Source organism: Hippocampus bargibanti, linkage group LG06 (genome assembly GCF_051943395.1).
Source record: "Hippocampus bargibanti isolate YZ-2025 linkage group LG06, ASM5194339v1, whole genome shotgun sequence".
Taxonomy (NCBI): domain Eukaryota; kingdom Metazoa; phylum Chordata; class Actinopteri; order Syngnathiformes; family Syngnathidae; genus Hippocampus; species Hippocampus bargibanti.
In genome coordinates this window covers 16,284,618-16,310,942 of record NC_142739.1, presented here as the reverse complement: position 1 = coordinate 16,310,942, position 26,325 = coordinate 16,284,618, and the positions used below count along the sequence as shown (strand labels likewise).

The 26,325-nt window shown below is 43.7% G+C and overlaps 1 protein-coding gene across 1 annotated transcript in view; it reads right to left on the bottom strand.

Moving 5' to 3' along the window:
* adamts16 (ADAM metallopeptidase with thrombospondin type 1 motif, 16) overlaps window positions 1-17,978 on the bottom strand; it is a 95,724-nt gene extending 77,746 nt beyond the window's left edge. Inside the window, exons 1-3 of the mRNA XM_088998461.1 lie at window positions 17,850-17,978; window positions 17,622-17,709; window positions 14,077-14,432 (exon numbers count right to left, since the gene is read on the bottom strand). Of these exons, the coding sequence (XP_088854587.1) occupies window positions 14,077-14,432; window positions 17,622-17,709; window positions 17,850-17,909 (504 nt within the window). The 5' untranslated portion in view covers window positions 17,910-17,978. The remainder of the gene's footprint in view (window positions 1-14,076; window positions 14,433-17,621; window positions 17,710-17,849) is intronic.
* Between the last annotated feature and the right edge of the window lie 8,347 nt (window positions 17,979-26,325).

The following is a 26,325-nucleotide window of genomic DNA, read 5'->3' as shown; positions in this document are numbered from 1 at the left end:
TCGAAAAACACCTTGTGAGCAAAAGTTGGAATATTCCAAAAATGCAATGAAGATGAGTGATGTCAGAACTTATAGGGAAGCAGTGGGTAGACTGATCTATCTGACTACATGTACCAGACCAGATTTGAGTTTTGTGGTAAGCAGGTTGTCGCAATACTTTGCTGAGCCAACAGAGGAGCAATGGAACACTGTGAAACATGTGTTAAGATACCTCAAAGGCACTGCTGAAAAAGGTCTGAGTTTCAAAAGAGATGACAGTGAGAAGCTAGGTATTCAAGCCTACAGCGATGCAGACTGGGAATCTGACTCCAGTGGCAGACGCAGTACTACAAGATACTGTGTTCGTCTTAGTAAAAGCAGCTCTTTAGTTTCTTGGAAAACAAAGAAACAGCCAACAGTTGCGCTTTCCACCTGTGAAGCAGAATATATGGCTCTAGCTTCAACAATACAAGAGTGCTTATATCTAGAGCAGTTACTTGAGGCTATTGATGACTACCAATACACGAAAACAACTGTATTTGAGGACAACCAGGGAACAATTGCACTTGATAAGAATCCTGTTCATAGACAGAGGTGTAAACATGTGGACATAAAATATCACTTCATCAGGTCAATTGTTAATGAGGGTAAAATGAACTTGGTGTATTGTCCAACTGAAGCAATGGTGGCCGACATCATGACTAAACCAGTCTCAAAGTCAAAGTTGATTGAGTTTGCACCAATTATTTTTGGAAGTTGAAATGTGTAAGACAGAGTCTACATTTTTTTATTTACTTTTGTGTACATTACAACAAACTGAGTATAAGTGGGGGTGTTAAGAAAGTTACATTGTATTGTGGCGGGCACTAGGACCAGGCATCTCACCCAGCAGGTGCAGAGGAGGGGGCGGTTAATGTTACATATATTACACTGCTTTTGCTGTTCAGTTCAGATCCACTTGTTAGCCGTTGGAATAAACACGTCTCCACATTTAATCGTGTGTGCTCATTCCTCAACGGCTACACTGGTGACCCCGACGATGGAAATGTTCATGGCAACGGACGAAGATGTATCTTCTACGGCCATGTCGCCACGACCGGCGCCCAAACTCGCAGCTGCCGCCTACGCCGCGAAGTTGCCCGAGTTCTGGCACAGCGACCCGGCTTCGTGGTTCCAGCATGTGGAAGCACTTTTCCACCTACGAGGGAGGCGTCACGACAGATGACCCAAAATATTACATGGTCGTGGCGTCCCTCGACCAACCGACAACGCATCGCATGATGCAACTTCTGCGCGCGCCTCCACGGTGCGGGAAGTACGACGCGCTCAAACAACTGCTGCTCCGGCGGTTCACGCTATCGGCCTCCGAGAGAGCAGACAGGCTTCTTTCGCTTCCCGGACTCAGCGACGGAACAGCAGTGGATCTAATGGACAAAATGCTGTCGCTGTTAAATTCGGATGATGGCGGATTCCTTTTCCCCCACATTTTCCTTCGCCAGCTACCACCCGAAGTGCGCGCCGTGCTCGCTAACTCGACGTGCCTAGCCACCGGCGACTATCGTGGCTTGGCGGAAGAAGCAGATCGAGCGCTTCTGGCGATACGGCGGTTAGTGTAGGGGGTTAGAAACGACCTCTGTTATTGTATGTTAGTCGATTAGACTACCAAGTCAGGAGAGGGCGCTACGCGCCTGTGAATGGAACAGAGGAAGGCGAAGTAGGCTCAGCTCACGCATGCGCAGTTGTCATAAATGCCGTTGTGTGAAGCTGATTAACACGGTTGTCTCGTGTCGTCTTTCCTCGTCGTTCACAGGTATTCAAAATAATAAGTGTTAGACATTCTCAAGATGTTAAAGTAATTGGGGACTTATTGGGCGATGCTAGATATGAAACCTTGTTTGTGGCTTTGATGAATATTTTGTGGCTTTGATGAATTTGGATTTTTGGATGTCAACTGTAGTTCCCAGTACAACACACACGAGCGGGAAGACGTGCATAAGCATGTGCGAATGTGGAGGATATATACAATGTATAGATGTTGAATGTATAGATCTACACATGAATGTATTCTGATATTGAAATTGCTGAATTGATGTTTTGATGAGTGGTCATAAATGCCGTTGTGTGAAGCTGATTAACACGGTTGTCTCGTGTCGTCTTTCCTCGTCGTTCACAGTGCTACCTGCCTGTGAAGCGCTATTGTAACCGGCCTCAGGCCTAGGGGATACCTGGGTCGGTCCAAAGCGCTTCTTGGACCGACCCAGGTATCCCCTAGGCCTGAGGCCGGTTACATTAGCCGTGCAAATCGATCCGACCGTCGTGGCCGCAGTGGGATCGCAGAAGCGGCGCGGGAAAGCCACCTGCTATTTCCATCAGCGGTTTGGCGCCAAGGCTCGACGCTGCGCACCTCCCTGCTCCTACGAGACGACGGGAATCTTCAACGCCCGACACCCAGTAGCAGCCGTGGGCGCCAGCAACGAAAGCGAGCTGCTTTTCGTCACGGACTCCTCGTCAGGAAGACGTTTCCTTGTGGACAGCGGGGCACAAGTAAGCCTGCTGACGCCCACCGCTGCGGACAAGATGGCAGGTGGATGCGGGCCTGCCTTGTGCGCAGCTAACGGCTCGCCCATCGCTAGCTTCGGTTCCAGGTCGGTGACTGTGCGTTTCCACGGACGGGAATTCAAGTGGAACTTTATTGTTGCCGCGACCACAGTTCCCATAATTGGCGCCGATTTTTTATGTGCTCACGGACTTCTTGTGGACATTGCCAACCGTCGTTTGATTGACGCCATCTCTTTCGCCACTTTTCCGTGTGAGGCCGGAGGGCTCGGGGCGTTAACGCATGCAAATTTTTTAACATCGGGTAACGTTTATGAATGTCTGCTGACCGATTATCCGTCGTTAACCACACCCGCCTTTTCCAATGCCGATACTAAACACGGGGTAGAGCATTTCATTCCCACGGTTGGCCCGCCAGTTTTTGCCCGTGCTCGTCGCCTCGACGTGGCAAAATTGGCAATGGCGAAAGGGGAGTTCGCGAGGATGGAGCGCTTGGGCATCGTGAGGCGTTCCAACAGCCCGTGGGCCTCACCATTGCACATGGTCCCCAAAAGTGGCGGTTCTTGGCGGCCGTGCGGTGATTTTCGTCGGCTTAATAATGTAACCACACACGACCGTTACCCAATTCCGCACATCCAGGACTTTTCCACACGTTTGGCCGGAGCCGTGATCTTTTCCAAAGTTGACCTCGTTCGCGGTTATCACCAGGTTCCGGTACGGGCAGAAGATGTGCCAAAAACTGCAGTAATAACCCCTTTTGGCCTTTTTGAATTCCTCCGTATGCCTTTTGGCCTGAAGGGGGCGGCACAGACCTTTCAGAGACTGATGGACTCAGTCTTGCGAGGTCTTGATTTTGTATTTGTCTATCTAGACGACATCCTTGTGGCCAGCCCTTCACCGGAGGAACACCTGTCGCACTTAACCGAAGTTTTCAAGCGCCTTGATTCGCACGGCCTTATAGTTAACCCTGTTAAGTGCCAATTTGGTCTGTCCAAGATCGATTTCTTGGGGCATCGCATTTCTCCACAGGGCGCCATCCCCTTACCCGCCAAAGTGCAAGCAGTGGTGGATTTCCCCCACCCGGCCACAGTTAAGGCTCTGCAGGAGTTTTTGGGCATGATCAATTTTTACAACCGGTTTCTTCCTCACGCAGCCGACCTGTTACAACCCCTCTACGGCGCCTTGAGAAAAAAGAAGGCTAACGACCCCGTCGAGTGGGCACCGCAACGAGCACAATCCTTCCAACGGGCCAAGGAAGCTCTTGCGGGTGCAACTCTTCTGGTCCACCCAATCTCAACCGCACAGGTGGCTTTGACTACCGACGCGTCTGATGTTGCCGTAGGGGCGGTGGTGAGCAGCTTGTGGAGAACGAATGGCAGCCCCTTGCATTTTTCAGTCGGAAGCTGCAAGATAACGAACGCAAGTACAGTGTTTTCGACAGAGAGTTGTTAGCACTCTATCTTGCAACGCGCCATTTTCGTTTCCTCCTCGAGGGGCGCCGGTTTACCGCATATGTGGATCACAAACCACTCACATTCGCCATGTCAAAGGTGACTGAACCGTGGTCGGCCCGACAGCAACGGCATTTGGCGCCCATTTCTGAATTCACAACAGACATTCAGCACGTGGCCGGCAAATGTAACCCTGTGGCCGATTGCTTGTCACGCGCGATTGTGTGTCCAGTCCAGCTCTGGGTGGATTTTTCAGAGATGGCCACCGCCCAATCTGAGGATCCGGACATCCACGAACTCAAGGCAGCAGGCACAGCCCTGAAACTTGAGAAGGTGGCACTGTGTGAAGGGGGTCCCGCTCTCCTCTGCGATGTGTCTACGGGTCGCACTCGTCCCGTGGTTCCGCAGGAGTGGCGTCGGCGAATTTTTGATTCTATTCATTCCCTCTCACACCCTGGCGTCCAGGCGTCAGTCAAACTACTTGGGGCCAAGTTTGTCTGGCCTGGGTTACGAAAGGACATCAGGAAGTGGGCAGCTGCATGCGTGGCATGTCAGCGCGCCAAAGTCCACAGGCACACCCGAGCAAACCTGGAAACTTTTCCAATTCCGGACAGGAGATTTGACCACGTCCATGTGGATCTGGTCGGCCCCTCCCTCCTTCGCAGGGTTGCACACATCTCCTCACCATGGTCGATCGAACCACTAGGTGGCCGGAAGCAGTCCCTCTGTCCTCCACGACCTCGGCAGATATTGCCCGCGCATTTCTGTCGTCCTGGGTCGCACGTTTCGGCACGCCATCCGATATCACTTCGGACAGAGGCCCCCAGTTTGTGTCCGAGCTCTGGTCGGCCATGGCGCAGTCCTTGGGTGTGCAGGTACATCGCACTATGGCCTACCACCCGCAGGCTAACGGGATGTGCGAACGCTTCCACCGGTCACTGAAAGCCGCGCTACGGGCCGCGCTGTCGGACGGTAACTGGGTCGACCAGCTTCCGTGGGTCCTGCTCGGGTTACGTTCGGCCCCTAAAGAAGACCTTAACGCCGCCCCCGCAGAGTTAGTGCTCGGTCAACCACTCCGCGTTCCTGGTGAATTTCTGCCTGAAGCTTCGGGTGCACCTTCATTCCCCCTTTTGCCAGCAGAGCCCCTGACTCCAGCACCAATTCACCACTGCGTCCCCAAAATATTTGTTCCGTCTGCTCTTAGGTCAGCCCGTTTCGTCTTTGTGCGTCACGATGCCCACCGCTCTCCCCTCCGACCGCCGTACGACGGCCCGTTTAGGGTGCTCGAACACGGTGATAAGAGTTTTGTGCTCGATATGGGTGGGCGGAGGGAGGGCATTTCAATAGACCGGCTCAAACCGGCTCATTTAGTTGCAGGCGAGGACGTTTCGCCTGCCCAGGCCCCACGTCGCGGACGCCCTCCGAAACCTCCAGCCTCACCGCGGCATGCCAGGGTTGAGTGTCGTTCCCCCACCGAGGTCTCGCCCGAATCACCTTCACCACCGAAAGACGGACTGCGTAGTCGTTGGGGCAGGCTGGTTAAGCCCCCTGCAAAATTTTCACCTTGACCTTCCTTCTGGGTGTTCTGGGGGGGGCTGTGTGGCGGGCACTAGGACCAGGCATCTCACCCAGCAGGTGCAGAGGAGGGGGCGGTTCATATTACATATATTACACTGCTTTTGCTGTTCAGTTCAGATCCACTTGTTAGCCGTTGGAATAAACACGTCTCCACATTTAATCGTGTGTGCTCATTCCTCAACGGCTACAGTATCCTCATTTTATGTAACGCTGTAATACTGAGCTGATCTGGCAACCCAGCCACGACGCGACATCACGTGACTTGACAGCGTTTGTGTATATGTTTTAGACTTCTCGTACGACGATGAGTGCAGCGGCTGTTGCTCTTATGTGCTCTGGCAAATAAATATCCTACTTGTATGATCTAAACAAGAGGACCATCTTGACTCTTTATTCTCCCAAATGCATCGCGAAAGCGCTGAAGATGTACTCAATGTATGTTGTTTATAATCGTGATTGAACAATACAAACACACCTGCTCACAATAGAACGCTAAAGGAGTCGGTCACAATGAGACGCGACATAACGCATCCGTTAGGGCCAGCTTTCTGGTTGATAAACTGATAGCACGCAGCGGTAAGCCTTTCACGGACGGAGAGTTTAAGAAATGTATGGATGCTGTCGCGGAAGAGTTGTGTCCCGAGAAGAAAGATGCACTTAATGCCGTAAGTCTGTCGACGAGTACAATCACCAGACGTGCTGAATAAATCGGGAATAATGTATATGCCCAGCTGCAGCAGAAGACGAAAGAATGTGACTTTTTTTTTCATTAGCACTACATGAGATCACAGACGTGCAAGACACAGCGCAACGGGTCATTTTTATTCGTGGAATTAGCGCAAACTTTGAGATATGCGAGGAGATGGCATCCCTCCAAAGTCTCAAAGGGACTACAACGGGAGAGGATATTTTTGACCAAGTGTACCAAACCATGGATAAGTTGGACCTGATTTACAGTACTGTGATGTTCCGAAGCCCAACAGTCTCATTGACTTGTATGCCGCCCTCCCAAATGAGACATATCAAAACATCAAAAAACACGCAATGAAAATGTCCGCAGTTTTTGGCAGCACGTATATCTGCGAGAAAACATTTCCTCGCATGAAACTGCTGAAATCAACGATGAGATCAAGATTGACAGATGAACATTTGCATCAGTGCATGAATCTGGCTGTAACTAGAATTCAACCTGATATTCAACTTCTCACCAACAAGATGCAGGCCCACAGTTCACACCATAGAAATAGATGGGGTTAGAAGTGCCCAAAGGAGCCAATAGCATTGCGCCCCGCGGTCACCAGGTCGTGACGTCGCTGATGACGTCACGAGTTGTAGCCTCTGACACAGTTCCGTACCATATGAATAATTTTTGCTCGTTTTTCGTCGATTTTCTTCCGGTATTCGACGAAATTCTAATACTTCGTGGCTAAATATGTTTTAGAAGACAACTGCTTCACTCTCACGTCGTCTTTCGGCGCTATGTGAAGTCGGACAAGTCCAAAAACCTCAACTTTCAAGATCAGATATCCTTTGGATTATAATTTTTTTATAATCCAAAACATACAATTGCAATTAAATACACCACTATTGATGTATATTTATTCAGAGTCTAAAAATGGTATGAATAATAGAAATGACAGCTCTTTAAGATTGAAAATTCAAATACATAGTATAATTATCTTTTGAGTGTGATTGTAACCAATCTTCAAACGTGAAAAAAATAACATTCATAAAGAATGATCATACTTTATTAGTGATCGGAATTGGACTAAATCAGAAATTGTAGAGGATTAGGTAACACTGTGTATAGTCCAACACTTTTATATTAATAATTATTTTTCAATAATAATGCCAAATTTAAATTGTCCTCATCACTCTCATCATTTAAAATTTCCTTTTTTGGGGGCGTTGTTAAACTAATTTTTCAGTTAATATACAACCACAGAAATTTGAACAAGATATTCCACTACTTTTACAGCAACATTGAGTGTGCAATTGTCACAGCCAGTAAAACAATGAAAGCTGATTAATTAGTAAACCATATGATGACTTGAATGAGATGACATTTTTTGAAACTTCTAACCTGACTGACCTGCAAAAATTACACTGCGATTCAGTTTTGATCGAAGAAAACTCTTCATCAAGTCATCATTCTGTAGGCAAGTGATATGGTGTAAACGGACAGATAGGAAGATATTAGTGATGGTTCTGATGAGGTCTATGGTATGGTTCTCGAAAACAGGACGAAAATTAGTCGCTAAAACATCGCAAAACGAATTATTTTTTTTTCTTTTTATAGAAATTTCATTTTCACTCACTTGAAGAACGAAATTCCTTTGTTTTTCAGCTTGTAGTTGAAGCATCCGTAAGCGAAACATTGCGGCCCCCAACTGTTGTTCCTTTTTACAGCATCCATACGTTAAATACACCTAAATACGCTCAAAACTATCCTATTTCTATGCCAAACCAAGCCACTTTACTATGGACGCTACAACTCGTGACGTCACTTCCGGGTTTGCAATCAACCTCGTCTCTACGCCACTTCTACTACCAATCTATTTCTATGGTTCACACTGATGAACATACAAATGTAAGCTCACTTTTCTGACATGAATGAGTCATTCTGAGCATGAACACATATAATCATAATAAAATCTACTGGGATAAAATCCATCTTTACAGCCATACTGGTAGTGAAATGTATTGTGCTGTGTAGGTGCTCTATCACTTAGTTCACTTTCTCAACCTGCTTCCTTTGTGGTTTTCACAGGGAAGTTGATGAGAGAGAGCTGCAAACAGCAGTGTCTACAAGCCTACTGGAACCTACAAAAGGATTAGAAGGAAGGAACACAAGAACTTTAAGAGACTGCTCATATGTGTCAAAGATATTCTGCTCGGACAACTGAGCTGAACTTTTATCTGTTAAGATTGTGCATTGCACAACAGAAAGTCAATGTTCCATGGTTTTTTTTCTACGAAGAACCCAGAGAGAGTTATTTAGTTATTATTTATTTCATAAATAGTGTTATTTATTTCGGGATTTTTTTTCCTGTGAAGAACTCAGAGAGGGTTATTTAGTTATTATGTATTTACAGTAAAGTCTCGTTATATCGATATCGGTTATATCGATAGTACTGCTTATTACAATACTATTTCTATGAACGCAAGGAGAAAATTTACATGCCGCAGGATCGGATATATCGATAGTCCGGTTATATCTATATTTTTTCCGACTCCCGAGCATATCGATATAACGAGACTTTACTGTAATTAATAGTGTTATTTGCATGTTACATGCATGGCAGGCAGATTGACCACTCCAAATTGTCCCTAGGTGTGAGTGTGAGAGTGACTGTTGTACGTCCTTTTTCTGGAAAGAACCTGGAAAGGGTCATTTGGTTATGTGTGGCTTTCTGGAAAACAATATTTTTTTTTAAGCTGCCCTATGATCGTCACACTTTTTCTGTTACAAACTGACACCGGCCCCCATCAGAGAAGGGCAAAGCCATGTGGCCCTCACAGAAAAAAGTTTGGGGACCCCTGGTTTTGAGTAATGCAGCAGTTGTTGGTAACATATTTGTTGCCAACAAATGAGCACAATAATTTAGGTGAAAAAAGCAGCACACCACTGCGATAGATTTGGCACTGATGATCCAAGACATGCTAATCCAACACAGTTAAGGAGAACATTTATTTTGATCACACTTATTTTAATAGCCATAGGAGTCATGGTGATGTCAGTGCAATCCCTACTCCAGTCATGTGTCGGCACACTATCAAAAACACATCTGAACATATTCAGACTGAGTAATGCATTTTCCAACTGACTTGCAAGTCATCCTTGAAGAACACCTGAAAATCGACTGGAGCAACCAGTCCTAACTTTTCAAAGCCAAGTGAAGCATCACTCATTGTAAGCTTTCTTGGAAATCCCAGAGGTCGGATGCATGCGTACCATTCTGTCATTATTACCACGACAAGCCCTCAAGCAAGAAACGTGTCTTTTACAAGTGGAAAGCATAAGCACCTCAGAGTGATTAGTGAATGACATCTAGCCTTTTTCTCTTGGCACAGAAGAGTGTTCTGCCATTAAATTCAGATGAGAGTGCAAGGTGACCATTATTTCAGTGACTTTTATGTACATTCTGAGAAAAAACATCATGGGTCCCTTTCCAAATAAATGTCTGAAAATAAAAGCACACATCAAAGCTAATATATTGGCCGCTATGAGCTCAAATATTCCATGACTTACAACTTTGACTCCTTAACATTATTCAACTGTCATGCATACAGTCTGCCCAATTCCGTATTTGGTCTCACAGTTGGGGCTACGTCATTTTCTCTCCTTTGAAATACAGAATTGTCAAACTATATCCGGCACTCTCATTGTTAAATAATACCAAAGTGATTTATAATAAAGAATGACAGAAAGGCCTGAACTTTCAAAGACTAAGTTCAGAGTAAAATGGAGGCTACCATGTGTGGAAGGGAATACTTGATCACATGATATTCAGGACAAGACTGACATTGTGGTATCAACATTTGTTTTCCTCCTATCTCCTGTTCCTTTTTGAGCAATCTCCTTTGGGGAAAAACATCACCATAAAAGAAAGATACATATTGTAATGATATGAACAAGTCGTATTTGCATGTTCAACTAGTGATGCCTGGCTAAAGACCAAAGGAGCATGCACGCTGCTGCAAGTCAATCTGATGAGAGCCTACGAGAGCCACACATGTCAATTGCCTTCTCCCTCCAACCAACACAGCCGTCCTAATAAAGAACCTCAACTCTATCCAGAAGTTGTATCATTTACCTAACCCGCTTACACAAAGCAATACATGTTGTCAGAATTGGTCTGGAAGACAAGAGGACGATATAAGGACTTGGAACGGAAGATTCCACGGAGGAAAGACATTGAGCACAACCCCTGGCAGAAAACGGCAAAAATGGAAGCTTTACGTCCACCCACAGCTCTGCAGCTAACAGGTAACGTGGCTGAAAACTGGAAGAGATTTAAGCAAAGTTTTGAACTGTATTTATCTGCAATTGGAGGTCATGAAAGCCATTCGAGGATGAAAGCATCCATGTTTTTGCACGTTGTGGGAGAGGAAGCTCTAGAGGTCTACAATAACTTCACATTTGATGTTGAGGATGAGAAGAAGCTTTCAAAAATAATGAAGCTTACTGCATTCCAAAACGCAATGTGAAGTTTGAAAGGCACAGATTCTCCACATGTGTACAGACAGTTGGAGAAACTATTGACCAATATGCAAATGAGCTGAGAAACAGATCAATGACGTGAGTTCGGTGGATTAACAGAATCACTGATCAAAAACAGAATAGTGTGTGGCATTACAGACAATAAACTGAGAGAAAGGCTCCGCAAGAGAATAAAATCTGGACCTGGAAAAAGCCTTAGCACTGTGTAGAGCCGCTGAGACTGTTAAATCACAGGCTAAAGAGCTGCCAAATGATGCTAGCTGCAATGTGGATGCAGTGGAATGAAATGCACACAGATTCAAAAAAAAAAAAAAAAAAACAAGACTGCTGAGATGAAAGCAAGAGTGAGCCAACCCAACAAATATAGGATATTCAAACAAAAATGTTGTACTCGTGGTACGCAACATCCCCCAAAGCAGTGTCCAGCATATGGGAAAATATGTAAAAACTGTGACAAAGCAAATAACTATGCTCGTTGCTGCAGGAACCAAGAAATGAAAGGCAAGATTGATGCAGTAGATGATCATTATGAAGTGGACGAACTTCATGTGAATGCTGTAAAAGATGAAAGAGAAGAAAAAGATTGGATCACTGCACTGAAAGTGTACAACATTCATCTAAAATTCAAATCGGATACTGGAGCCAATGTGAATGTCATTTCAGAGACTGATTTCATGAAGATCAGACCGAGACCAAAAATACAAAAATACAACATGAAAGTCACAGCTTATGCGGGGGCAGTCATACCAATGAAAGGAAATGCATTGTGAATGTGACACATAAAGGCCAATTACATAAGCTATATTTCATCATAGTTCCAAGGGATGTGCAGGGTCTACTGGGATTGTCGGCATGTAAGAGACTACACCTAGTGAAGAGAGTTTTTGTCGTGGACAGACAAAAAGAGACAGTATATGATCAACTGATGGAGCAGTACAAAGACTTGTTTGAAGGGTTAGGCTGCCTACCAGGAGAACACACAATCAGAGTGGACAATAGTGTGCCACCAGTCATACATCCGAACAAGCATGTGAAGAAAATTGACATGATCACCAGTGCATTACCAGTTGCAGATGCAAATATGGAGATTATACAGATGGAAACAGAGACTGTAACAGAGACTGCTATAACCCCTCTAAATCCAGGACATGCCATCCGCAAATCCTCAAGGAAAGTTAAACCACCTGAGTGACTGATTGAAACTATTTAACATGTTTTCTGAGTGATCATGTGGTGAAAAAAAGATTGAATGTTTCATGTAAATGTTTCATTTATTATTGCAAAATTTGGAAAGACTTTATTCAATTTTAAATTTGCTAATTACTGACATAATTAAATTCATTACATTTGTTAAAAGTAAATAATTCAATTAAGAAAGGGAGATGTAATGATATGAGTAAATCGTATTTGCATGTTCAACTAGTGATGCCTGGCTAAAGACCAAACAAGCATGCGCGCTGCTGCAAGTCAGTCTGATGAGAGCCTACGAGAGCCACACATGTCAATTGCCTTCTCCCTCCAACCAACACAGCCGTCCTAATAAAGAACCTCAACTCTATCCAGAAGTTGTATCATTTACCGAACCCGCTTACACAAAGCAATACACATATATTAACAGGCAAACAAAAAATAATAATCATCATCATAAAATAGACACTCTAGGCAGGTGACACTTTGATCTGCTTTGTTCTTTTATTTCAACCATTAGTAACTTTTAATTGTGAGCATTTATGTGGTTGACCACTAGTAGAGACCACTTATTCTAAACCAGGCAACATTTTAATGCGTTCTCCACGTGTCCAGGGTGCAAGACAGTGTTTGCATTGACTTAACAAGCAAGTACCCTTTTAAACGTTGTTTCCTCATGTCAAAATGTCTCATGGAGATCAACATTGCCTGTTTTCGCATCCCTGTGGTCTCTCAAGTCACCTTCTTTCTTTCAAACAAAAAAATGATGTTTTTTTGGGGTCTTTTCCGGTTTTTGGGTTTGCTTCAACGCAGTTATGTCTATTTAGTATAATGGTAAATACTTGCCGAATTGGCTGCAAAATAAAAAAAAAATGTATGGAAAAAAATTAATTTCATGAACTGCAAGGGAATGTTTTTTGCTTTAGCTCTTCAAATGAATGAACAAATTGATGGTGCTGTCACTTAATTATTAGGTACAAAGCATACAGACAGAGTGTCAATCTAAGCATGAAAAACGCATTTACACAGTAATTTTGACTGGATCTTTCACTATGTTCTGTAATGCAACCACACACAAAGAAGGATCCCTCTGTGGCTTTCTCTTGTGGTACATTTACAGACAAACAATCTCAAATACCAAGATGGAATCGATTGAAATTTGTTCAAAACAAATCAATAACGACAAACAATATACCCCATTGTGACTTACTCACACAACTTAGAAATAAGTTGAGTGACTTGTCTTCTGCTTTGTACTTGAACTTAAACATTGGGAGAAAAAAACAATGTGGAATTGATCTGCCTACTTTGAATCTGAGTCTAACGCTGAGTGGATTACATGTGTATTAATGTCGTTTGTCTTTGTCCTCCTGACTGTAAAGACGACTAGCGTAGCAACTTGTGGTCTTATGTTGGAGCTATTTCACTGAAGAACAATCATTGTCATTACCGCCTTTATTTTTATGCAGATAATAGACAATAGGCCTACCAAGAAGACTGAAATTCATCCAACTGTCTTGATGAAATAAACACATGGGTGCTAAGATTGTCCCTGTGCCATGTGCCATCTGACGATACACGCACGCACAGACAGGCTTGCATGCACGCATGCACGCAACACACACTGTTGACTGTAGAGACAGGGAGACTTTTTTTCCCACCCAACCAAAACCAAATATTTTCCGACTTGTAATTACATTCACCTTGATCCTACTTTCCATCAGATCCACATTTTGTTCTTCATTTTGTTTGATATAAAGTACCTTAAAATCATGAATATAATTTGTTTGGTTTGATTTCTGTCATTCACAAATATAACAAATATGGCTCATAGGCTCAGTTATATATCATTTGCCAGTTTAAATAGTTAGTTAGTTTTTCTACTTTCATTTCTTTCATAACTTTGCTGCTGTGAAATGTAAATTTCTCCACTGCGAGACTAATAAAGGCAAATCCAATCCAATCCAATCCAATCCAATTGATAGCAAATACGACACTAACTTTCTGCAAACATACCTACCCACAAAGACCTGATTTATCTGCTCCTACCTTCTCATTCAGAACCTTCTGTAATCTGACTCCAGGCATGTTCAGACTCACCATTCCCATGCATGTGGACAGCGCCACTGACGAGTTGACCTTTAGCCTCAGTGACCCCTGGTAAAAGCAGAGGTGGTCCTGCTGGTAAGCCCTTAGGTTCTTGGTGCCGTTGTTTCCCAGGATCTGGATGGTGAAGCCAGGTGCAATCAGGGTCTCTGAAGTCTCCTGTAGCTCCATGTGGAAGTCCTGCCCCAAGCCGCTCACCCGGAAGTGAGTTGTTTCAATGCTGCCTTTCGCGTTTGAAGTGGATGTGTATGGAGAAGAAGATCGCCGTCGTCTGCGCTGATGGTGGGAAATCTCGTGGGACATGTACACACCTTGGTGGTTGACCTCGTACGGAGATACAATCTCATACTCTGCTCGGGGTTAGAAAAGGAGAGTAAGAAATATTGAGCCATGGGCAGTGCTTGATTCAATGTAAATTTCTCCACTGTGAGACTAATAAAGGCATATCCAATCCAATGGTACTGCACTGAGTATAAGAGCCAACTGTATTCAATCAACCAAAGTCTATACACCTTATTTTCCAGTGTATAAGGTATACCCAGAAGTCTTCTTTTTCTTCAAAAGATGACCCTGCGCCTTATACACAGGTGCACCTTATATGTGAAGTTATATTGATCCAAAATAGATCTCGCAACTACTGTCAGCAGCCATCGACTCCATTTCCCCATGAAGAAGAATTAGTGCGTAACCCCAGCCTCTACTGTAGCGTTATTTATTTATGTTATTTGGCCAATAATAACTTGATGTACTTGACAAGTTTACAATAGTTATGTCCTGGTGAACACTGCCGCTGTTTTTGCTATATTTGGGCGGTTCAGTGGGTTCGTCAGTAAGCTGGTCCAGGATGTTGTTTGTTTTGTGCTTCTTTGTCATATTTTATTTTTTCACCTGTTATGGTCAAAGAGGTTTGGTTGTTCAATTTTTTTTCATGTTTTTATATTCTTACTATACATGTACTTTTCGGGCTCAATTAATTTATTGTCATACCTTGTGTAATCTTGCTGGAAGAAAAACAAGTACAGTAAGAGTTACAAGAAAAATGGTATGAGACAGTTTGCGACCCAGGCAATTTAGCACCAAGTGAATCATGTTTGGCTGAGTGTTTTATTACAAGTTGTTGTTGTTTTGTTTTGAATCCTTGCTGAAGTCAAGTAACTGCGGTCATACTGCCAGATGGTCACAGACGTGATCTCTTAGGCCAGCTATGTCTCTAATGGGCCGTGGTAATCGAACCAAAAGGTAAATCAACCTTTTGGGTTACAACACAATTAGTTTTCCAAATGGAGACACTGTTCCATTCTTCTCCATATTTTCTTGTCTGAAAGCAAATTAATGTTACTTTTATATCTATGTTTGAGGACACAAATTGTCAATCATCCTTGGGTGTTCAACGGTGAATGTGAGTTTATTTTCCAGGAAAATATTGAAATGTGAATGCACTTGATGAACTCTGAGTCACCATCAAGCAAACATTTAATTTCACTGTTGGCTTTATTATACTGGTACTCTTGTCCAGGTGATGGAAGTGTCATGCCAAAAGAAAGTGATACGCAGTAGAATTATCAGTTAATAGCTAACATAAGTATCACACCATTCTTGAACTGGCTGTCAATAAAAGCCAGTGTCAGTTACCACATATTCTGACCTGACCAAATAATAATACAAATAATAATAATAAATAATTTTCTTTTCTATCCTTTCACTCCCACCCCAACCCCATCCCTCTTCAATTGCTGCTGTGGACTGCAAATTTCCCCATTGCGGGACGAATAAAGGTATTCTGATTCTGATTCTGATTCTAATGGGTAAATATAGCACAGAGACCAAATCATATACAGTGGCAGTCACTATGTCATCGGTATGACAGATCAGTCATTGGAAGCTGTGATACATCAGGCACGAAGCACATCCCCTCCAAATGACTTATTATAGGTATAAATTAATAGCTGCAGTTATTTAAAACAATGTGGACTAGGACATGAGTGTTCAATGTGGATATCATATTTCCAGTCCTTGAAGTGTTTTATTTGTGTGGTCTCACCACAAAGACCCAAAAGGAGCCCACAAGTCTGAAGAGTCTACTTTGCAGTCTTGAGGGCACAAAATGCAAAATGTGTCTTTCGTTATCTTGATGCACCTTGCCCAAATTATAGTACAAACAGTGTCTAAAACTCATGACCCCTACACAAACAGAATTTATTAACTGATCAGGGATATTTTTCACATTTGAAAGACAGTTAATAAATTGGGTTGTAGTGTTCTTACTGTGCTATGAGGTTTGTACATACTACATTTAAAGGCACCGGCACCATTTTTTGTTTTTGTTTCCCACTGACAGCAGAAAAACGTTTTATAGCATCTAAAATACCCAAATCAGGCAGGCTGATATTTTTAGTTAAATGAAGAACACAAATAAAAATGACTTCAAATGAATCCGGAAATGGTCAGTTTCAGAAGGTCCCACCCCCCTGTTCGTGACGTCACGCCAAGACGTCTTGCCTTTGATCGAGAATCAAAACAATGGCTTCAGATTCGGAAAAGATGTTTTCTTGTTACTCATCCAGTTATGAATATGATTCAAATAGTTCTAAAGAGGAAAGCATAAATGTTTGCAATTGATTCAAGGAGTCCTCCCATATCAATTCGAGCCATCAATGACAGCAATTGTAGCACCCAGAAATGCAGAAGATTGCACACTAAGCCAACTCCTGTTGGTCGCCCACACCCTTTGACTCAAAAAAAATCTGCAGCGATCCATGTCAGACAGTATACAAACATAGTCAATTGGAACTGAGCACACAAGCACACAGACATATCTTGTCTGATGGAACATAATGAGATCCTACAGTAGTTACTTCGCTGGTTTAGTGGGTCCTGAGTGTGATTAAGTAGGCCAACCGATAAGGGCACCGTGTGCACTTGGCTTAGTTTTGGAAACACCTCTTTGGCCGAAAGGTCTTTGACAACCCCATGCAAGAGAATTAAACACTTCCAACATTCAGAGCTCGTATCCATACACATTCATTTGAGTTTGGGATGATTTATTTGTCCTAGTCGCCGTTTCCCATGTCCACTGGAAGAAAAACAAAGAATAATATGCATGGCTGTGTGTGGCCAAAACTGTAGCTGATGCAGCAAACCACGTCAATTTGTGCTGAGAAAACAAAAAAAAAACAGATTCGTGTCCCTCAATAACCAGTTGCTCATTCATGAAATCACCTCGGTAATGGCGTTTGGCAGCGGGTCAAAATAAAATAAGAGCAAGTGCTATTCTCACGATTTTGTGGAAAATCCATGATTCGTCAAGATATGACCGAATTCCGACATCAATCGTGCAATGGAAGTCGCACTTTACGACAATTTCTCACGATGACGGCCGTAAAATAACTGGGCAACATGCCCCATGGCGGTGAAGAGAGGCACCGCGTGTATGTGCAAAAAAAAACAGATTTTGCGGATTGACACGAGAACGAGATGTAAAAACATGTGCAATTTTATCAAACAAAATGACAGTCAAAACGTTATCAGGATCAAAATACCTGTGTGCTGAGGTAAACCAAGAGAACGAAGTAGAGGCGATGAGCCAGGTGATTTAACGTTTGTCGTTCCATCATTTACTACAAAGCTCTGGAAATAAGCATCAATACACGTATCAAATCAGTCGGAATAAAATTTAAGCATAGAAAACATCCTAAAACGACGGGCTGTCATTTGTGTACGTCGACAACGTTATAAACTTTCATATCGGGATCACATTAATTACTTACGTGATTGAATACCAGTCTACAAGCCAAATGGAAAAATAACACCGTCCAGAACGGATCCATCCTCTCAGAAAAGGTTCGTTACCCGGCCACCGTATCTCCAGGTAACTTCTGTGACTGCGGAGGTCTATTGGTTTTCAATTAGTCTTGTAAAAGTGTGACTGCGGTGATGCATTTTAGCTACTTTCAGATGCAAATATAGTAGAGTTCCCCTTTTATTTATGTGGGTCGTTTTCTGTCTTTTAAAGTCTCTCTCTCTCTCTCTCTCTCTCTCTCTCTCTCTCTCTCTCTCTCTCTCTCTCTCTCTCTCTCTCTCTCTCTCTCTCTCTCTCTCTCTCTCTCCCCCCCCCCCTCTTGGGGTTCCTTTTCTCTGTCCTTGGGGTTCCTTTTGACTCCGCTGTAATAACGTAACGGTCTTAATTGTTGTATTAAGTTCATCATGTCTACTTGATATCTAATTTAACACAGATTATTTTCTTACAGACAGTGTATTGTAGGTGTTCAAATACCTGACATGTTTCTGCATATACTTCCGCCTTCGTCTAACGGTTAGAACCATTGAACTAGCATTCTATTATCTGTTCGGTTCTAGTGGGTAAACCAATGTTGTTCGCAACAACTAAGTTGACCCCAGAGGCATGTTTCAGATGTGGTGCTAGTTTTGCACTCTTGGGTTAGACCAGGGGTGGGCAAACTTTTTGACTCGCGGGCCACAATGGGTTCTAAAATTTGACGGAGGGGCCGGGCCAGGAGCATTTGGAGGGAATGTTTGGGCCACATATACTAAAGCATTAAAGGACAACCTGTCATGAGCCAGTTGACAGCTGGGCGGGGCCTCCGCTCCCGCCGTTCGCCAGCTGCTGTCAATTTCCTCCTCATTGACTGTGGACATTTAAACCCGACGCTGGCACTCACCCAGCGTCGGAAGATACTTCGCCTCGTGCCATGCCAGTACTTGGAACTTGTAGCCAGTACATAATTTGCTTCGCCCGAGGAATGATTTTCGCCACAAACGCGTTTGTTTATTGCACCGCGTCGTAGGTTATTTTGCACCCCCGTGTGCCACTTTATTTTTCTTAGTTAGTGTGGTTGGGTGGATTGCCGCCACTCACCCACTAGCATTGTCAGTTTGTCATTCTTGGTTTTGTCTCACGAACTTTTTACCAGGTCCGTGTCTTTTCGGACCCGCGCTTTATGTTAATAAATCCATTGCCGGTACCTACGCCTCTGTCCTGCTTAGCGATCCACCGCCAATCCCACACGTTCGTGCTCGCCAGCTGCCACTGTCGCCGCTGGAACGTGACACAACCGACGTCGCCGGACTAGTTGTGTCCATAATTTGTGAAATCGCTTCAAATGATTTCAATTGAGTGTATTTTACAAAGATTCCACCGCATAGAGCTATATTTTACGTTTTAAGACTCGCGCTGAATATTCCGGAAGACTTGTTTTTGAGTTGGTGACAAGTCCTCACGTCACGTCACTGAAGTAACGCCCCTGACCGAGAAAGGACACACTGTAGCAGTCCTTTGATCACGCAATGTATTTTGCGGTACTTTATTTGGTCTGAAAACTTCGTGTTGATCTGTGTTGTTGGCGAAATTAGAAGGAAAATACATAAATAACGCGATGGTGAATCCTTGTGAGTTGTGACAAAAATGTTGAGCCATTTCCACACGGAAGATTGTCGCCATCTTCTGCCTTTTTTTGGGTGCGACATTCCCCCCCCCCCCCTGATGCCTCAAAATGACACGGAATAAATTCTTTAATCGATTGCAAACATGTATGCTTTCCTCTTCAGAACTATTTGAATCATATTCATAACTGGATGAGTAACAAGAAAGCATCTTCGCTGAATCTGAAGCCATTGTTTTGATTCTCCAGCAATGCAAGATGTATTGGCGTGACACCACGAACAAGCGGGCGGGACCTTCTGAAACTGGCCACTTCCGGTTTAGATTTTTTTATTCATTCATTCATTTTTATTTGTGTTTTTCATTTGACTCCAAATATCATACTGCATCTTTTTGGGTATTTTAGATGCTATAAAACATTTTTCTGATGTCAGTTTGGAAACAAAAAAGTGATGTCGGTTGTCCTTTAAATCTAGTGTGTGCAAACCTCATAGCACAGTAAAAACACTACCACCCAATTTGGATTGGATTTGCCTTTATTAGTCTCGCAGTGTAGAAATTTACACTTCACATCGGCAAAGGGATGAAATGGATGTTTTTTGATTGATTTATTAACAGTCTTTCAAATGTGGAAAACACGCGCGCCCGCTTGCAAGGCCACCGGGCGCGCGTGTGGCGTGCGAGGCAGACCCACAGTTGGCACAAGGTCTGCGTGTGTTGGCCCGTTGATGTCTGACGACATTTATCTCGGTACGGTCGTAGGTGAAGGTGGGAGCAGAGCGGCACATCCTTGCGAAATGATTCATCTTCCCGCAGCGTTGGCATCGTTGTCCGGTGGCTCTGCAAGTGGGCGCACGTGTGGGATGCGAGGCTGACCCACAGTTGGCACAAGGCGTGCGTGCATCGGCCCCTTGACGTTTGGCCACATTTATCACAGCACCGTCGTATGTAGCGGTGGAGTCGTAGGTGAAGGTGGCGTCTGGGAGTGGAGGGGTTGGAGCAACAATCTGTGCCAACGCGGGAGAGTGTGAAGGTGTGGGTGGGTTCACGAACCGAGCCGTTAATTGTGCTGCGTTCTCCAATTGAAACGCCATTTCCACAGCCTTCGATAGTGGGAGGTCGTCAGGGGACAATAACAGTTTCTCCCGTAGTTTGGGATCAATCGTGTGCTCGGCGAGTTGATCCCTAATCATTTCCTCCTCCAAGCAGCCGAATTTACAGAGGCCCGCTAAACACCGCAAGTCGGCAACGTAGTGGTGTACTGACTCGCCTGTTCGTTGCCGTCGTTGACGGAAGGCAATCCGCCGGACAATCACGCCCTGAGGTGGGGCGAAATGTCGGGCCAATAAAGTGACACAATCCCCGTATGTCTGCGCAGGTCCAAGAGAGCGAAAAATGCGCTGCCCCTCACTACCTAAACTGTGTATTAGCATAGCCGTTCGGCGTGCTTCACTTGCCTCGTTTAGTCCGGTCGCCGTCAGATATGTCGTGAACGAGTCATACCAGCGGGACCACGGGACTGGTGGCTCACTGGGGAGCGCGAGAAACGAGGGGAGCTGTGTAGAAGTCCATCTTCGTCGCCAATGTTGTGTCCGGAGGAATGAGAGAGGAGAGTTGCTATGTCAACGTGTTTATTGTGCCACCATCTTAGTCTACCTGCGGTCGTGACGTCACCGCTGCTTTTCGACCTGTCGCAACATTCTGTAGCAGTGTGACATATACTACACAGCCAATCAGAAGCTTGCTTCCTGCTTCGGACTTTCCCAAGAACGCTTGGGAAAGTCCGAAGCAAAGTCGTGCGTTTGCATATCATTTTCCAAAGTAAATGCACAGAACCTTAGCCCCAGAAGAAAGATTCAAAAGAAGCTAACAAAATTTGTGTCGCTATAAAAAGTAAATTTACATTAAACCGTGACTGTAAATTGATGAGAAGGTTTCTTCAGCTGTCATCTGTACAAAAGTGAAGGTTTCGGACGTTTCGCCTCCTATCCAAGAGGCTTCGTCAGCGAACTAAAGTCTGACTGGTCGTATCGGCCCCATTTATATATCCCTAATGTCCAGACATGGTGGCGCCGGACACAGCTATGATAGGTCCCTACTCTCAGGTTGGGGGGGGCAGGGGACCCCTCCCTGTGGCCCCACTGAGTTATGAAAGGCGCTCAGTGGCCCGTAGATGACGCATTGTGCACAAAGACTGCAAAAGGCAACTGCAATAAAACTTTCGGTTTAGCCTTCTTTTAAGAAAAACCTATATACTTTGTGGCAATGTTTTTTGCAATTTCTCGTCTTTCTTGATGGCCGGACAGGCAACTTTTCAGAGTTGTCTGACTTGTCCGCTAACATTTTCACACTATCAGACACTGTTTTTACTATAATTTGGCCAAGTTCGGCAGGCCGGATTAATATGTGGCCCGCGGGCCGTAGTTTGCCGATGTCTGGGTTAGACTATAACGGTTAGGGTCTAACCCAGGGGTGGGCAAACTTTGGGTTAGACTCTAACGGTTAGGGTCTAACCCAGGGGTGGGCAAACTTTTTGACTCGCGGGCCGCATTGGGTTCTAAAATTTGACAGAGGGGCCGGGCCAGGAGCATTTGGAGGGAGTGTTTGGGCCGGAAATACTCTGAACAAGTTATGTCCATAATTTATAAAATCACTTCAAATGACTTCGACTGAGCGTATTTTACAAAGATTCCACAGCATATAGCTATAGTTTACGTTTTAAGACTTGCGCTGAATATTCATGAAGTCTTGTTTTCGAGTTGATGACGATCCCCATGTGACGTCACGTTTGGACCGCCCCTGACCGAGAAAGCGACATACAATGCATTTTGGGTACTTTGTTTGGTCTGAAAACTTCGTGTTGATCCGTGTTGATGGTGAAATTAGAAAGAAAACACATAAATAATGCGATGGTGAATCGTTGTGTTGCACCAAGACAACTATTTGATATTCGCTGACACAAATTCCCAGCTGACAAATCAGCCCATTTCCAACGGAGCTTGGGCGCAATCTTCTGCATTTTCTGGGTGCTACATTGCTGTCATTGACGGCTCGAATTGATATGGGAGGACTCCTTGAATCAATTGCGAACATTTATGCTTTCCTCTTTAGAACTATTTGAATCATATTCATAACTGGATGAGTAACAAGAAAACATCTTCTCCGAATCTGAAGCCATTGTTTTGATTCTCGATCAAAGGCAAGACGTCTTGGCGTGACGTCACGAACAGGGGGGTGGGACCTTCTGAAACTGACCATTTCCGGATTCATTTGAAGTCATTTTTATTTTTGTTTTTCATCATCTTTAACTAAAAATATCAGCCTGCCTGATTTGGGTATTTTAGATGCTATAAAACGTTTTTCTGATGTCAGTGGGAAACAAAAACAAAAAATGGTGCCGGTTGTCCTTTAAATGTAGTATGTACAAACCTCATAGCACAGTAAGAACACTACAACCCAATTTATTAACTGTCTTTCAAATGTGAAAAATATCCCTGATCAGTTAATAAATTTGTCTCAAGGAATATGGCGTTTACATACTATTTCGCAGATACTTGGAGGAGGAAATGGAAATAGATTAAAATAACATGCACTGTGATTTATCAAGATTGCGTCTGTTTTTAATAAGTTTCCATCGAAGGGGCAAAGTTAAAGAAATCAACATTTATTGAAAAATGGAATCACTTTCAAAATTCAAAACATATTATTACACAACGAAATATTCAAGCTCAATAATACCTACTTGTGTTAAATTCCGCCAAATCATCGATGGTTTGTCCTGACCGAGCGCTCAACAAACTCCTCACTGACGCCCTCGCCTACACGCACAAACAAAACACGTGTACTGTCGCCGTGCACACAAACATAGACTACCTGCAGTTGAAATTTGCATACTCGGCACGGCAGCCAATCAGAAGCCTGCTTCTTTCTTCCGGACTTTCGCAAGCGTTATAAAGTCGTGCAATTGCATGCTATTTTCCAAAATAGATGCACAGAACCTCAGACCAGAAGAAAGATTCAAAAGAAGCTAACAACATATGTGACGCTAAAAAAACGTAAATTTACATTAAACCGTGACTGTAAAGTGTACGTGAGACTTATGAAAGGGGCTTAGTGGCTCGTAGGAAGCAATGCAAATCTTGTATTGTGCACCGCAATGAGAATAGACTACTGCAGCAAAATCTACAGCCATGCGCATTTACCGTAAATTAAGCAAGGTAGCATTTGTAGTAGGTGCATTCTTGATTTAATAAAAAAACTTTATACTTTGTTACAATGTTTTTTTAATGTGATTAGTTGTGTCTTTGTGCTTCAAGTTGTGAAAAATGAGACAGGCAACTTTTCAGTTATCTGCCCTGTTGTTCTCTAACTTTTTGTCATGAGTTTTAGACACTGTTTGAACTATAATTTGGGCAAGTTCGGCGGGCTGGATTAAAAAGCCTAACGGGCCGTATGTGGCCCGCGGGCCGTAGTTTGCCCATGCCTTGTCTAACCCAAGAGTGCCATGCCTGGACATTAGGGATATATAAATAGGGCCGATACGACCAGTCAGACGTTAGTTCGCTGACGAAGCCTCTTGGATAGGAGGCGAAACGTCCGAAACCTTCAAAATTGTACAGATGACGGCTGAAGAAACCTTCTCATCGATGGACCACTCCTGTACGACTGAGAGCTTAAACAGACGTAACCCAAGAGTGCAAAACTAGCATTTCAACCAGTCTATCTGACAAAATGTCAGGGTATTGACATAAATTATGTCTCATGATGATGTCTGTGTAAACTCTCAATCGTACAGGAGACGTCCATCTAAGAAAAAGTTTCTTCAGCCGTCATCTGTACTTCTTTGAATGTGTTGGACGTTTTCGCTTCTTATCCAATAAATTTCGTCAGCAATCTAAAGTCTTACTGGTAGTTTAGGCCCTATATACAGTAAAGTCTCGTTATATCGATATTCTCGGGAGTTAGAAAAAATGTTGATGTAAACGTACTGTCGATATATCCGTCCTGCGCCGAACTGCATTAACAAAAGCCGCCAAAAGAGGGCATACAAGCGCCATATAAGAAACGGAGCTGGCCATGAGCTCGCCATTTTGTGCCTCTTTTTTTTTTTTTTTTTTTGGGGGGTGAGAGATGTTCCCCCAATGTTGCCTCAAAATGGCACATATAATTCTTTAATCGATTGCAAACATGTATGCTTTCCTCTTCAGAAATACAGTGTATTTGAATCATATTGGATGTGTAACAAGAAAGCATATTATCCGAATCTGAAGCCATTGTTTGGATTCACAAGCAATGCAAGACGTCTTGGCGTGAAGTCATTTTTATTGGTGTTTAGCATTTGAATAAAAAGTGACATCGGTTGTCCTTTAATACACAGTATGGAATGTACAGTAATTTTCAAAATCATCACGCTTCAGCAGACAAAACAAGAAACATTGTTGCAAAAAACGATTGCATTCATATACAGTACAGTGGGCATGTACATAACACAACAGGGAAACTGCAACGCTTACATCTTACTGTATTATATATGCAATTTAAAAAAGTCATCAATCTTCAGCTCCCCATTTTTTCCTTTTAACACAAACACTTCAATCTCGTCTGCTACACATGAGCTGGCGTCTGAAAATGAAAATGGCGTCTGCTACACGGGAGCTGGTCACGTAAGAAACTCACGTGACCAAGTCGACCAATGGCGCGACCGATACAGATTTCGATAATGGTGGTACTGTATAGAAACCCCTAAGCCAGACATCGGCAACCCGTGGACCCGGAGCCGCATGTGGCTCTTTCACCCCCCTGCTGCGGCTCCCTGCGGCTTTAGAAAATAAATAATGAGTATTTAATTTAATGTATATTATTTTAGTTCGTTCGTTTTTAAAATGTAATTCTAAATTTGAAGATTATGGTGATTATAAATAATACAAAATAAAACATATTCAATTTTTTTCTCGCTCATAATATACGTCGATAGCGGACGTATATCCGGTCACAACCGCCAAATTGCGCAAGATTTCTTGAATTTTTCGACCCCCAGGTAGGCCAACTATGGATAAATCTAAAAAAAGAAAAGTGTCTGAAGAAAACAGAACGTTTAATGATACGTGGGCAGATTCGTTCGCCTCCACTGCTGACAAGACGGGTTTACCGGAATGCTTAATATGTAATGAGAAGTTAGCGAAAAACAAAAGGTCAAATGTCACAAGACATTTCCAAAACAAACACACAGCCTTAGCTCAAAAATATCCGGATGGAGATGAGAGAAAAAGAGCCGTTTCGGAACTGATCATTTTATGAAGTGGATGAAATCTACAAATTCAGCTACATATGCTAGTTTTGTGGCCGCTCAGGAAATAGTCAGTCACGGGAAGCCGTCAAATAGACATGAGTATTGTATTTGAAAGTAATCTTCAACCCAACGTCTTTTTTTCGGAGTTTCAAATGTTTTTGTTGCGTGCAGAAATGTAATTTCGCTTCTCTGTAACAGTTCATTGATTCATAAATGCAACACACTATAGATGAGAAGGTTTCTTCAGCCGTCATCTGTACAAATTTGAAGGTTTCGGACGTTTAGCCTCCTATCCAAGAGACTTCGTCAGCTAACTAAAGTCTGACTGGTCGTATCGGCCCTATTTCTCATCTCATCTCATCTCATCTCATCTCATTTTCCGTGCCGCTTATTCCTCATTAGGGTCGCGGGGGTTGCTGGAGCCTATCTCAGCTGTCTTTGGGCACGAGGCGGGGGACACCCTGAATTGGTTGCCAGCCAATGGCAGGGCACACAAAGACATACAACAGTCACTCTCACACTCACACCTCGGGACAATTTGGAGTGGTCAATCTGC